General features: G+C 32.8%; 1 protein-coding gene across 5 annotated transcripts in view; it reads left to right on the top strand.

The window, feature by feature from the left end:
• The window catches only part of PCNX1 (pecanex 1), a 134405-nt gene that overhangs the window by 99540 nt on the left and 19654 nt on the right, over positions 1-15211 (top strand). For all 5 annotated transcript variants that reach the window (XM_033107017.1, XM_033107018.1, XM_033107019.1 and 2 more), the window contains 5 exons: positions 1342-1519; positions 4218-4326; positions 4998-5127; positions 8126-8184; positions 9908-10123. In XM_033107017.1, coding sequence (XP_032962908.1) covers positions 1342-1519; positions 4218-4326; positions 4998-5127; positions 8126-8184; positions 9908-10123 — 692 coding nt within the window. The remainder of the gene's footprint in view (positions 1-1341; positions 1520-4217; positions 4327-4997; positions 5128-8125; positions 8185-9907; positions 10124-15211) is intronic.

Raw genomic sequence — 15211 nt, 5'->3', positions numbered from 1 at the left:
TGAAACATTCAGGTGAAATACTGTCTTTGACTTCCTTTTTCTGAACATCTGTTTCTGCTCATGGCTTTTCACTACTCCAGACATCTCTTTGTCAATTGATATTTTATAACAGGACATTTATTAAATAAGGTTAATGGTTAATCTTTAATATTAGATGGTAAGTTTGGGAAATGGTTATTTTTGTGTACTGTGTAATTTAGACGATACATAGGCATCATATAGACCTACCCTCTAGACTAGGTACATGTTGTACCTATTTGTACCTAGTTGTTGGGTAAGAGTTAATATATGTTTTTTAGGTGCTTTAATGTTTAGGTGCTTTAATGTTTTTTTAATGTGCTAAATACTATTCATGTTCAAGCAATAGAAATACTGAGAAACTGGAGAACCAAATATCAAAATTACGAGTATAATACTGTTAACTTATTTTTTAAACATGCTTATTTATATAAAGGATAGGAATCATAATACATACTATTAAAAGGGAATATTATGATAGTTTATTACAGGATGTGATTTGCTTAACAATATAAATCATTTTTAGAAGTTTAAATTATATGTATGTATATGAACACGAGGTGTGACAATTAAGTTCGCAAACTTGTTGCAACAATGTTGTTAACCTTTTGTGATATCAGAGGCGTTATTCATTATGAATTTGTGCCAACTGGACAAGCAGTTAACCAAGTTTACTATTTGGAAGTGCTGAAAAGGCTACATGAAAAAGTTAGACGACCTGAACTTTTCGCCAACAATTCATGGCTCTTGAATCATGACAATGCACCAGCTCAATGAGGGAGCTGTGAACTCCATCTGTGTGGGAGTTTTTAGCCAGTAAACAAATAACTGTATTGGAACACCCCCCCTGCTCACCTGACTTAGCCCCCAATGACTTTCTTCTTTACCCAAAGATAAAGGAAATATTGAAAGGAAGACATTTGGATGACATTCAGGACATCAATGGTAATACGATGGCAGCTCTGATGGCCCTTCCAGAAAAATAGTTCCAAAATTGCTTTGAAGGGCAGACTAGGTGCTGGCATTGGTGCATAGCTTCTCAAGGGGAGTACTTTGAAGGTGACCGTAGTGATATTCAGCACTGAATTATGTAGCACTTTTTCTAGGATGAGTTTGGGAACTCTATTGTCAGACCTTGTATATATTAGGTTGATGCAAAAGTAATTGTGGTTTTTGCAATTATTTTTAACCTTTTAAACTGCAGTTACTTTTGCGCCAACCTAATAGTAAGCTTAGTAAATGAAATGGTGATTTTCTTGAAGTTAGTAGATTTTCTAAAGTTTTTGGTCATTGGTTGGTAAGTTGTCTTTCTTTTTATTATAGATTAGGTGCTTTAATGATCACCATTGCTGGTCTGAAGTTGCTACGATCCTCTTTTAGCAGCCCTACATATCAATATGTCACAGTCATCTTTACTGTGCTCTTTTTCAAAATTGACTATGAAGCTTTTTCAGAGACCATGCTGTTGGACCTCTTCTTCATGTCCATACTCTTCAACAAGGTAATTGATCACCGAAAGGAATATTTCTATCCGTAAAAAGTACCTCCCTAAGTAATACACTATTTAATGAGGAATTTCCTTGCATTTCATTCATTTTATTTTCTTTTAAGTAATATTTTTCTTAATTCAACCAGTTATTTAGGAGCATATTCGAATCCCTAAACAATACTAGTCACTGATTCGTAAACGACATATTTTTTGCTGTAGCTAGGAAGATAAAGTTAAGCATGGAAAAATTAGAGAAACACTAATAAGGACGTATTTTTAAATATAAGGGGACTTCCAAAAGAGATTGTGGTTTTGAATAATTTCAGGAATAGACATGGTAATAATTGAACTGGGCTGTGGGCTGGCTGCTGGATAGAAGGAGGGAGGAAATAACCTGATAGCTGATTGAAGAGTGTAGATATTGAGGACCGTGAGGACATGTGGGAGAAATCAGAACTTAGTTTGATGGTGAAATCTGGGTCCTCTGCCTCCCATTCCAAGAATCTTTCTGCTGAACCACACTACCTTTCTAAATGAAATAGATTGTACAGTCAGATTATTTGTAAATTAAATAGAGCTGAGATTTCATGTTAACACTGACCACATACAAAGGACTTTGACATATATTATCCCATTTGATAGGTAACAGAGCTGAAGCATATGAGCAGCTACAAAATACAATGAAAGCCCAATTTTAGAAAAGTTAGCCTGGTCAGCCACATTTGGGATGAATTGGGGAAGAGAGAACCTAAAGGTATGGAGAACAGCTTAAGAGACTGCGCCAGTAATTTAGATGTGCTAGAGATCTGACCTAGGATGGGAACAGTACAAATGGATCCATTTATCTGAACAGAGTTTTAGTGATGGTCAATTTCAAAGTATTATGCTAAATATTGTGAAAAATAACTTCTAAAATATTGCAATATTATATTTGTTCAATCACTAATTTGTATGCATTTTTATCATTTATTTCCTCTTCTAGTGAGCATGGTTAACCAAAGGAGGAAGCCAGAAAGTTAATCAGAGAATTGTTTGTATAAAGAAGCATGTGGTGTCTCACAAATTTAAATATTTATATTGGAAATTGGATTGCATCTTTTTATACTGGTTGGAAAAAAGTGAAAGTTGTAGTAAAATATAAACCAAACAATCCTTGAATCACTACACTTAATTCGCATTAGTAATTGTTTTTGAGAGCATGCCATATTCCAGAGCTGTTCTAGGTGCTTACGCTACATCATTGAACAAATCAGAGGAAGCTCTGCCCTTAAGGAGTTTGCATTTTATATGGTTACTTGATAGAACAGTGATGACAAGCAAGTAAGAGCAAATGGATCTCTTTCGATAGAATCTGTAAGAACAGTGATGATAAGCAAGTAAGAGCGAATGGATCTCTTTAGATGGATTTTGTAAGATATCATTGTAAGATGCACCATCGATTTAATAACCTTGCAAGAAAAAAATTACTTTAAATATATACAAAATATTTTTACCCACTAACCACTTAACCGTGTAATTGCATATTATTTTTTCTTCAATATTACAGTCAGAGTACAGTCTGTCTCACATTTAGAATCTGAAGTTTTCTGAATCACTGCTTTTAAACAGTTATAATGGCATCTGGATATAATATACCTGCTGCTTTTACTTCCTGTGATCCTGATCACATTAGTACCGAGAATTGCCAGCAGAAGTTTGAGTCATGACAAAGAATACAGGGGTTCATCTGCAAGTGGTTGAAGTTGTGATTTCTTTTTTAAGTGGAAAGTTAAATACATTCATTGTAAATAAGCTAAATGATTTAAATATGAGTTTTTCAGTGTGTGAATCATGGCTCTGAGTTAGTCAGAACCTCTTGCTGTTAAGATTCTGTGCTCTGTTTTGAGAATCGGGCCTTGCAGAGGCATTCTTGGGCAAATACAGTAATTCTGTTTCAGTGTTGAAGTCATGTTCAACAGAACAGATCCTAATTTAAATATGATTTTAAAATGTATTGTGTTTCCATTGACAATAACAATTGAGATTATGAACAGATGCCTAAAACATACTGCTAAATTCTTAGGCAAACAGGCAGTGACAACTTTGTATTACAGCTTTAGCTCCTGTCTGGCTGCTGTCAAATTCTTTTTGACATTGCATTTAAAACATACTCAGTTTTCTTTTCTTCCCCCCCCCTTTCTTCCACCTCCACCCGGACAGCAGTTCATGCCATCCTCCAGCTGCTCACGGCAGCCCAGCTCCAGGGAGAGCTGTTGTTCACAATTTTAGCTGTAGAGGGCGCAGTTCAATGGCCCATGTGGGAATTGAACCGGCGACCTCGGTGTTAGGAGCATGGCACTCCAACCACCTGAGCCACCGGGCTGGAACATACTCAGTTTTCAAAGCACTAAAATTTGAGGGAAATGTCTTAGAATCAAAATATATGTGTATTAGTTAAACTTTACAGACATCTACATTCCTTTGTTTTGCTTACAGTAGTAGTAATGTAGCCAATAGAGGACATAAAATTTTTTAAACAGATGAAACACAAATCCATAAATCAGCTAGCTGTCTTTACTTAAAAATATATAGTATTTTGGCAGTTGATATATCTTTTCCTTTTATGCAAATGGAAAATAATTTCAGTGCCATTTCTCTATTAGAGGTCTTTCATTTTCTTTTCAAATATCTGATAAGATTTTTATTGATTGTTTTTCTTTTCCTCCTACAGCTTTGGGAACTCCTTTATAAATTGCAGTTTGTGTATACTTACATTGCCCCATGGCAAATTACTTGGGGATCTGCTTTCCATGCTTTTGCTCAGCCCTTTGCAGTGCCCCGTATCCTTCTAATAAAGGTTTTATAAGAAAGGACTGTCATATCCTTGGTGAGAATGTTGGTTTGCAGGCATAACCTTTCACAGACATAGAATAGAGGTTACTGTGTGATAAATTATCAAAAATTTGCAATCCTTTGTGTCCACACCTGTACTGATTTTGATTGTTTAACTTGTATTAATATGTGTGGCCCACAAATTATCTGAACATGAGAAAAGTATAAATGTTTTAGAAATAATCTTTATATGTAAAAATTTTGTTTACATATATATTAAAGTCCAGGAATTTTCAGTAAATATAAAGTATGTTTAGATATATTTTCAAATGAATGAGAATACAAAGCATTTTTCATAATCATATGATTTTAATTAAACTTTATGTCCAAAATCTTCTATTCTCATCATTTCTAAATATGGACTTTTATCAAAATACATGTTAGTCAATATTTATTTAGCTCCCTTCAAAGCATCATGCCAGGCTGTACTTCTAGCTGTGTCTTTCTACTTCTACCCCCATTTACTTTCCAGTGGCACCTTTTCTATATGCCTTTGTTTTTTCTAACTGCAATGTATTTGTGAGATGTATTTGTGTGTGTGTGTGTGTGTGTGTGTGTGTGTGTGTATTTGCACGTGTGCTCAGATGAGTGTTAAGGTCCTTAACCAGTTTTCCCATAGATTCAGCCATGTTGTTTGTTCAGGCTGCTATATCAGCCTTCTTTTCTACGCCACTAAACCCCTTTCTGGGAAGTGCAATATTCATCACTTCATATGTTCGACCTGTGAAATTCTGGGAGAGAGACTATAAGTGAGTAAAATAAAACATTTGAACGCCACTTTTTATCTTTTTTAATTAGGAATAACTATTGACAGCATTTTATAAATAATCCAGGGCTAATATTTTCTCTGTTAAAATAGTTTGCTAAAATTTTATAAATACTCTTATTTAAAATTTCAAAATTATGTAAAACTGGAAGAGTCAGAGAATAATTTATTTCTCTACCTTTTTTATATTGATAAGATTTTTATAAAATATAATTCTAGTTGGATATCCTCATTTTTGACTTTTTTCATGTTATTTCTTAGAATTGTTCTATGTTAATAATACTCTGAAACTTTATGCTATACAATGTTACATCATTATAACAGTCGTAATTAGTTATCTCACAGTTTTCTTAGACACAGCTGTTTCTAGAGCTAAATTTTCTATAGGTTATTTTTGGTTTTTAATGAGGGTAAGTTTTCAGTGACCATTTTTGTACATAAAGTGTTTTCTCCATTTAGGCTTAGTTCCTTGGCCTATTTAATCTCATGCCTAATAACTATGCTTGTATATAAATTCTCCAAATTTCCTTTTTTTTTCTTCCTCCTTTTAAGAAAGAATATCTAAAACAGGACTTACTGAGTCATGGAACTTAAACATTTTAAACGCTTTTAACATGTATTAAAATATTGATTCAGAAAGAGCTCGTACTAATTTATAATTCTGGCTATCTCCATGACTGCTTTTTTCTCTACTCTTTTACACTTTGGCACATGTAGGTGAAAATGGTCATCTTACCTTTTAAACAGTGAACTAACTTTTGGATTTGTTGGTCTGGTCTTTTATCTATAATCATACATGGTATTTCCCTTTATGGTGAATTTCAGTGTTATTTATAAATGACTGATTCTTCTGGGCCAACTTAAATTTAGTTAGTCCAAAATAATGTCGATGGCAGCAATTCTTAAATTTTTTGGTCTTGTACAATCTTAAAAGTTATCGAAGTCTCCAAAGAATTTTTGTTGCTATGGGTTTTACCTATCAATATTTACTGTATTAGAAATCAAAACTCAAAAATTTTTAATGTTTATTAATTTTAAAATAACAATAAACCTATTACATTTAACAAAAGTAACATTTTTGTAATGAAAATTTCCCATCCCACCAAAAAAAATAATCAGTGAGAACAGTGTCATTATTTTATAAATCTCTTTAATGTCTGGCTTAATAAAAGACAGCTGGAATCTCATATCTGCTTCTGCATTCAATCTGTTGTTGCAATATGTTATTTTGGTTGAAGTATGTGAAGAAAATCTGTCCTCACACAGTCATAGTTGGAAAAGAAAAATGTATTTTAGTAGCCTTTTTGGATGATTGTGGATATTCTTTTGTGATCTTTCACTAAAATTCAAATGCTTGTTTCCTAAAGATTAGATGAAATGTGGAATCTAAAACCATATTCATCAATTTCTGGAACGGTGTTACATCAAAATCTATTGATATGTCTTATACTTTGGATGGATCTTTTATCCATACGTAATGTTATAATATCATTTATCAATCATTTAGAAAATATTGGTTCACTGAGTAATGCAGATCTTCCAAAGTTTGACACATTTCATTATACAATATTAGTATTTTTAAATGCATTCATTCATATCATCACCAATCCCAAAAGAAAACTGTCTGAGTACTGGGAAGCTATCAGGTTTATTGTGGTAGATATAAATTTTCCAAAATTCTAATTTTTGCTTGACAACTCAAATTTTATTATTGGCAACAGATACCATCGTTAGTTGTATTCCTTGAAATGACAAACTCACTTTCTTCATATTTGAGAAATGTTTGTCAAATACCCAAGACTGAATAACCATAGTTTATCCATCAGCCGTTCAAGTAAAAATAATATTCAGTGAAAATAAAATAGCTAGTGCAGCTTGTAAATTAAACAGTTGCACAAGTGACAACCATCCTACTTCAGAATGCAGCAGAAGTGCTGTATGTGTATTTTGCCACACACAGTATTAAAAAGAACTGTACTGTGTGAGAGCTTGTAATTTAATAAAATTAATATTTTTATTGCTTCACTAAGGACATTTTAAAGTGCAACTTGAATTTTTATTGATTGCTTTTGTCTTATGCATGTTTGGCAATGAAAAATAGTACAGTTGGTGCCTCTTCCTGGATTCATGTTAAAGCACCAGCAATCTTACCATTGCTTTTGCACCATGAATGCAATTGTCAACACAGTGAAAAAAATAACAGCATAGTATTATTATGAAAATACTTTTGATCTGGAAAACTGCCTGAAAGGGTCTTGAGTTCCCTGCTTTGGGTTCTGGGGACCACATTTTGGGAACCACTGTTATAAAGAACACTGTACCGCTGGACATTAATTGATGTACCTTCCCCTTACAAAGAATGTTTTGTGCACTGTGTATTTTTAAGAACTGTATACAGTATGAATTTTTTCATTCTGATCAGATTTTGTGGGTTGTTTTTTTTTTTTTTTTACGTTAAACTCGATAATGTCTCTTTATACAGTGTTTCACTGTTGAACGGCTGATGGATAAACTATGGTTATTCAGTCTTGGGTATTTGACAAACATTTCTCAAATATGAAGAAAGTGAGTTTGTCATTTCAAGGAATACAACTAATGATGGTATCTGTTGCCAATAATAAAATTTGAATTGTCAAGCAAAAATTAGAATTTTGGAAAATTTATATCTACCACAATAAACCTGATAGCTTCCCAGTACTCAGACAGTTTTCTTTTGGGATTGGTGATGATATGAATGAATGCATTTAAAAATACCAGTTAGGAAATAACTGCTGTGTTTGTGTGTGATGGGTATGGGAGAGTAAAGAAATATTGTGGTACTACAGAGTTTTATCATTATGCCAATTGTAGATTTTTCTCAGAGATATTCATAAAGTGATACTTATTTCATCTGTATTTATAGCTTTCTCTCTTTAGTTATTATTAGGTATTTTTTAAATATAAAAAAGGTTACTAAAAATGTTTTATTTTGCCATCTTCAGCACAAAACGAGTGGATCATTCAAATACCAGACTGGCTTCCCAGCTTGATAGAAATCCAGGTAATAGCTCTATTTGTGAGTAAAGAAGCAAATCTAAAGATGTTGTTCATATAGTTGACTCCCAACTTGTTAGGAATCTTCTGTGGGTTCCAAATGGTCTTTTTTTAAAAAGACAAATATTCTTTGCTTTATTTTGTTCTGCTTTAGCAAAATATATGTGAATTATAGTATCTACAATTTGTATACCCATCTTTTACAAAATGTATTTTAAGAATGCTGTTAGGGATAAAAAATTCCATTCAACGATTGTTTTTACATAGGTTAAAAAGTAGAACACAGTTAAAGTAAAACTGGTTATGTGTATTGAGGAGTATGCAATCTGACCAATATGTGTTTTAGTAATATGTTTGCTACCCCTTTTCTGAATGTTTAAATAAATGCTAATTTAATTTTATTTAGTTCACTGTATATAGAGATGTCATGTAGGAGGACCAAATAACCACTCACCATAGGGCTTCAGTGGGTGGCATTTTGGTGGTGGTACCATTATCTAAAATCTGGTTCTTAGTTTTGTTTGGGAAACATCTTTTTGTCAGCCCACCTATTAATAACCTGACAGAGAGGGTTAGTCTCACTGCCCCAACCATAAGTGATTAACATATCAACCAGAATTCCAATGTATTAATTTACTAAAAGAAATATTACTCCCAAATAGACTGGAATATTGTCTTCATTTGAGTTGCTGATTCCTTCAAATGTTCTGTCTACTTGAGAAACTAAATTATAATAATCCAATTCATAATTATAAAATTGGATTAAACAGGACTAGTTACTTGGTATTAATAACTGTCATTATCATGTTCTGGTAGGGAAAGCAACCATCTCAGCTCTAGTATGCCCTCCTAAGGGGCTTGGGCTCTCACGATGCTGATGATGCCATCCTGCATATCAAAAAGACCATGTCCTGAATTTATATGCACACTTTTGTAATGGGCAGACAGACGTTTTGTAATGGGCAGACAGAACGTTAGACAGGACTATTTTATTGAAGTTAGAGCCAAGATTTCCCCTTTCGTTATTTTATTATTTAGTTAAGCTGAATTTAAAATAATTTTAAGCTTTGTATATTTTGCCATTCTCCAATACTGTATTTTGGACACCCATTTACATGTTACTGCTTTGCATGGGTTACTTCTGAAGATGGTCATTTCATTTATTGGGTGATGTTTTGTCCTATTTTTTTTCGCTACTGTTTCTGTATATACAGTTTATTTCTATTAAGTTCCTTTTAGCGATCACAATATACAAGTTTTTTGTTTTGGATTCTCTTGTTTTCTCAAATTTTGTATTACTTCATTCACTTTCTTTACTAGTGTGTCTTTTTGTTCCAGTTCTGAATTTCTTTTATCTTTTTAATTTCTCTTGCATGATTTTAATTATAAGGCATAGTTCATTGAACAGTGATAGAAAAGATCATGGACTGTATAAGAGGTAGAAGAGACCTTAGATTTCGTCTAATCCAGTTCCCACATTTTATGGATGGGAACCAGAGATTCAGAGAGGTTATGTGACTGACTTCTAACTCTAAGTTCTGAATCTTTTTCCATTACCCTGTATTTCATTTTAATATAGAAATTGTAAGGGTCTGAATATTATTTTCCTTGTCAAAAATTATAGAATAGCCCTAAATGAAGATTAATTTTAATATTTTTAGCAATCTTGTTTGCTGATATAAAGGGAACGTAAGGTAAAATCTAACATTTTAAACAATTTCTTCCTGTAGGATCAGATGACAACAATCTGAATTCCATCTTTTATGAACATTTAACCAGATCCCTACAACACAGTCTCTGTGGTGATTTGCTCCTAGGACGGTGGGGAAACTACAGTACAGGGGACTGTTTCATTCTTGCCTCTGACTACCTCAATGCGTTAGTACACCTTATAGAGATTGGCAATGGGCTGGTCACTTTCCAGCTGCGGGGACTTGAATTCAGAGGTAAGACATTCATTTCTATAATGTACTCCTGTGACATCTAAGTTTAATGTGTTTACATCTGAAATAAAAAGTTATCATAAAATTTGATTCTTAGTCTTTAGAATTGTGGAATGACAAAAATTGTTAAAGAGTAATTATTAGATTTTTTCCCCAAAAAATTTTACATTCAAAGAAGAATCATTTTTGTGATATGCTATATATTGACTTGTTTTTCTGGCGTTGTTGAATTTCTGTTGATCTGTGCTTTCTCTCTTGCCAGTCTCTTTTTGTGACCAGTGCATATATGTCTTAGATGGCTGGCAGAATCAAATGTTATGTTTTTGTGTGAGGAAGAGAGTAGCTAACCAAGTTACTTTCATACAGATGCCATGCCTTTTTCCTTAAAAATTGTTTTTTTAATTGAGGTGAAATTCACATAAGATCAAATTTACCATTTTAAAGTGAATAAATCAGTGGCATTTGGCACATTCACAATGTTGTGCAACCAACACGTTTGTCTAGTTCCAAAGCATTTTCATAACCCCAAAATAAAAACCCGCATCCATTAAGCAGTTACTTCCTTTTCCCCACCAGCCCTCCACAATTTTGTGTAAGACAAATGAAGCTATTTCTACACAGAAAATCATGTACTCAGAAACATATAAACTTGATGTTATCAACTGCTATAAGTTGAATATCTTGTAAGCATGAATAGAAACTTGTTTTATAGGAACTGAAAAAAGTTCTATTAATGCAAATCTTTCCATGCTAGAGAACATTTGGACTTGATAGTTTTTAGAGAGCTGTGTTTTGATCTATTCTAAGTACCTGTGTATTTTTAACCTAAAATAGGAAATAAGAAAGCATTTGACTAAAAAGAGGATCAAATCAGACCTTTTAGCTTTATTTTCACCCAGGTGTTGAGTCACATAATATTAAATAACAAATATTATGTAATATCTTTTGTTAATGGAGCAAGTGCATCTGTAAAGTTACTCTATTCACTGGAAATAAGATTTTACTTGTGGAATACTCAGATAAGGCAATCAATGTTGATGTTTGTTATTTATTTGTAATCTGTTTGTAATCCATTCTCTCTCTCTCTTTCAAAATGTCCTATTCTTGTCTTACGGTATGTTTCTTCCTCTTCATCAGGAGCCCAGGACCTTAATTCCGTCTCTTCTAGAGACTTTCCCAATGCTGTTCAAAATCCAGTCCAATAGACCCATCCAAAAGTCAGCACCCCTCACCACTACACCTACCACTGCTATGACTTCAACTTCTTTTTAAATTTTTGGCACCTGAAGATTTCACCGTTGCTTTTTAATTTAACTTTTCTTTTTTACAAATGTATGTGGGGAGGCTATTTTACCTAGTGTTTCTAGAGTGTGAATCGAAAGGGGGTCCTTCTTAATATCTGTTCATTCTACCCTATTGATCAGAAATTCTCCGAATCAATTGATTCAAATCCTCACTCTCCCAACATTCACTCTCTGGTACCGAGTAGATTCTATACAGTTTTGGATATTGAATGTCGACTGCAATTGAAAAATTAAAAAATAATTAAAAATGAAAATAAAACTTTGATAAATCCTTTGCCATCTAAACCCTCATTGTTTGCCAAACAAAATTCAAATTAAACCAATTTGGAACATAGTGCCCCTTACTGTCTAAACTCGTGCTGGATTTGGATAACAAGGGGCACCTGTAATTCTTCACTCAGTCGTAGTGATTTTTTTTTTAAGGCAAGTTTGATTAATGTCCTTTCCATGCTTAAGTTTTTCAGTGGTTTTCCATTGCATTTAAAATAGAATTCAGATTCCTTAACATGTCCTGCAACACCACATGATCTTGCATCTGCCAGTTTTCTCCAGCCTCTCTTTGTACCACCCTCCTCACTCACTCATTCTAGTTGGATAGTGAATGTCAACTGGCCTTCCTTCAGTGTCTTAGCTGTGCTAAATTCTTTGTTAGGGGTTTCTTATTGCCCTTCCCTTTGTCCTGAAAATACCTCCCCTCCTCCCAACAATCTTCCATCTGGCTAATTTTTTAATTTTATCTTTAAGTTTTAGCCTAAATGTCAATTTCTCAGAGAAGCCTCTAACTACCTGTACCATATGACTATTTCTCATATTATTCTGTATTTACCTTCTTAGTTCTTAGCATAGTTATAATTTTATATTTGTCTTTATTTGTTTAAAGTTTATTTCTTCTCTAGCCCAGGAGTTGGAAAACTTTTCTGTAAAAAGCTAGATAATAAATAGTTTAGACTTTGGACCTATGCACGGTCTCTGTTGGGTATTCTTTGATTTGTCTTTTAAACAGCCCTTTAAAAAACATAAAAACCACCCTTGGCTTGGGATTGACCCAAGGCTGTATTTTGTAAACCCTTGCTATATATTATAAGCTCCTACAGGGCAGGAATCATATCTGCTTCATTCATCATTGTGTATCCAGCATCTATTACAGCAATTAGCATATAATACAAAATTAGTTAATTTTATAGAATGATTAAATAATGTAAGTATACAGTTTTTTCTCCTTTTTCTCTTTGTTCCAGAACTCTCATAAGGTATTATATTCTTGCTCAAATGTTGTTGTGACCTTTGATTATTTTTTCCTTCAGTGTTAGTTAGCCTCTGTTCCATCTACCTCCTACCCCTCAAAATACTAACTTAAGAGTGTCAGTATTTTCCCAGGCAGATATTTGGATCTGCTGAGCATTTTGATGTATTTTCTAGGGTATATATATTCCATTAAGCCAATCTGATTCCTTTGATTTTTTTCTCTTGTGGTGGATGCTAAATTTTAAGTGACATTTAACTTAAACAAATTTTTTATCAGGTATTGTTTAAACCCCCATATTTATTTCATTTCCATTTTTATTTTACTGATATTCTCAAGATTCTTTTCCATGTAAGTTTATGTCAAAGGTTTGAGTTATCAATTAGTATTTTTTGTCTATCAAAATTTTCTGGTAACAGCTTCTACCATGTTAACTTTTTATTTGTAAATGTTACTTCTACCGACTATAGTTTTCCAAGTCAGACTTTATAGGTCAAAAAAATTTATGCTAATTGGATTCCTTTCAATTTTTACTCAAATTAGTTTTAATATGTCTAGTTTTAATATTGTTTTTATTTTTACCAATTACATGCACTATGAAGTGATTGAAGATCTAGCTAATTGGTAGTAATAAATCCTCATAGATATTCTAGAATCCCATTCCAAGTCTCAAAATTCTTTTTTCAATTATTAATATTAATTCCTGTGCATGTTGTTGACTTCATTTTCGAAGCAACATATATTACTACGGTATGTTGGGGTAGAAAACATTCTTGGGGTTTGTTTGATAGAGTAAAAACATCCTGCATTAATTCAATTACCCTATTGACTTTATTCTACCACTCTGAATAAGAAACTCATTCTGTCTCTCCTGAGTAAATATCAAAACGTGCAAATTCCTTCTTGCTACATCTCTTCTCTATGTACTGCTAACAGAGTGATCTGCACAAAATACAGCTCTCTTTATGTTATTTCCTTTGCTTAAAAGCCTTTGACTGACTTCCCAGAAAGAGGACAAACTGAATAAAATAACATAATAAAATATAAAAAAAACCTAAGGAATAGACCCAACTTCATGCCACAATTTTAAAAACCCAGGCTCAGGAAGTTTCTTCTAGAAATTGAATAATAATTCTGTCCTTTCTAATCTGTTCTAACACTTAGATAAAAAAGGAAAATTTCTCAAGGCTTTTACAAAACTAGTGTAATACTGATTATTCAAAATATGACTAAGTTGGCTAAAAAAGTAACCATAGTTTAATTCACTTACAATTATAGATGTAAAAATTCTCAGAACCCAGAATAAGAAGAAACCAGCAGTACTTTTTTTAAGTATGCCTCACCAGTTTAGCCATTTTTGAAAGTAAGTACTAAAAAGCAAATTAATAGAATTCATCTTTTAATAGGTCACAGAGAAAAACAATACTATGTGGTTCCCTCAAAAGATGCTGGAAGACATTTGATTAAATTTAATTTCCATTACTGCTTTGAAAAGTACTTTATAAGATTACATACATCCTTATTCTGGAAAAAAACGTGTATGTATTTCTATAGTTAGTTAGTATCATGTATAATCATCCACCACAGCAGGCATTCCTGTTAATGTCATGTTCAGGACATGGTTTTTCTTGTCACCACTATGGAACATTATTTTGGAAGTGTTGGCCAATGAAATTAAACTAGAAAATGAAATAATAGAATTGTTAAGGGTTCTAAAGTACTACCCAATTCAGCTCGTTAGCTCAGCCACGCTTACCTCTTCAGCCGTCTCTTTCATCATACCACCTCCACTTCCACCATCACCAAGTGGGGCTGAGTTTCACGGCATCTTTTTCTCTCAAAGTATTGTGTCTTAAATATGGATGGTGTATGTATTCTCTTTAAAGGAAAAAAATGATTGTATAGTCCTACTTAAGTTATTTTTATACTTTAATAGTTTCACTTTAATATGTGCCTTTGTGAAGTTTAGTATAATCACTTTATAGTCTTCATATGATATAAAGAATTTACAAATTAAATTAAGCAATACTACAGAACAAAATAAAAATTAGCCTTGATGTAATGGATAGTATTTTGCTGGCACTAGATTGCTATGGGTCTAATTTGGTATTTAATCTGATTTGTATTTTTACTTCAATAACACTAATACAGAGAATGTCTGTTTGATAAGTATCTTATATAAAAAAATGTAACTTCAATTGTTTGCTAGTACAGAATAATCAGATTTCATACCTAATTGAAACTTTATCAGCAGGTAAACCTCAAAAGCCAATTATGTAACCTTATCCAATTGTTGGAATTGGCAACAGAAAAAAATGTAATTAAATATTTAATACTAAATTATAATGAGCTATTACAAGTTATATGGCCAAATAAGTAGGATGTGTATAATATATCTGCTTGCAGCATGGACATGGTCATAAAGACTCAGGTCTTTATGAGATGTACCTTTACTCATGTGGTCTTCATTTGTTATGAATGCAATTGTAAACCCAAGTTTGAGAAGTTTGGGAATTGATGAATCAAAATTAAGGAGGTTACTTT

Source organism: Rhinolophus ferrumequinum, chromosome 6, assembly GCF_004115265.2.
Source record: "Rhinolophus ferrumequinum isolate MPI-CBG mRhiFer1 chromosome 6, mRhiFer1_v1.p, whole genome shotgun sequence".
NCBI lineage: Eukaryota > Metazoa > Chordata > Mammalia > Chiroptera > Rhinolophidae > Rhinolophus > Rhinolophus ferrumequinum.
Note: the sequence above shows the minus strand (reverse complement) of the source record. Positions and strands in the feature narration are given on the sequence as shown.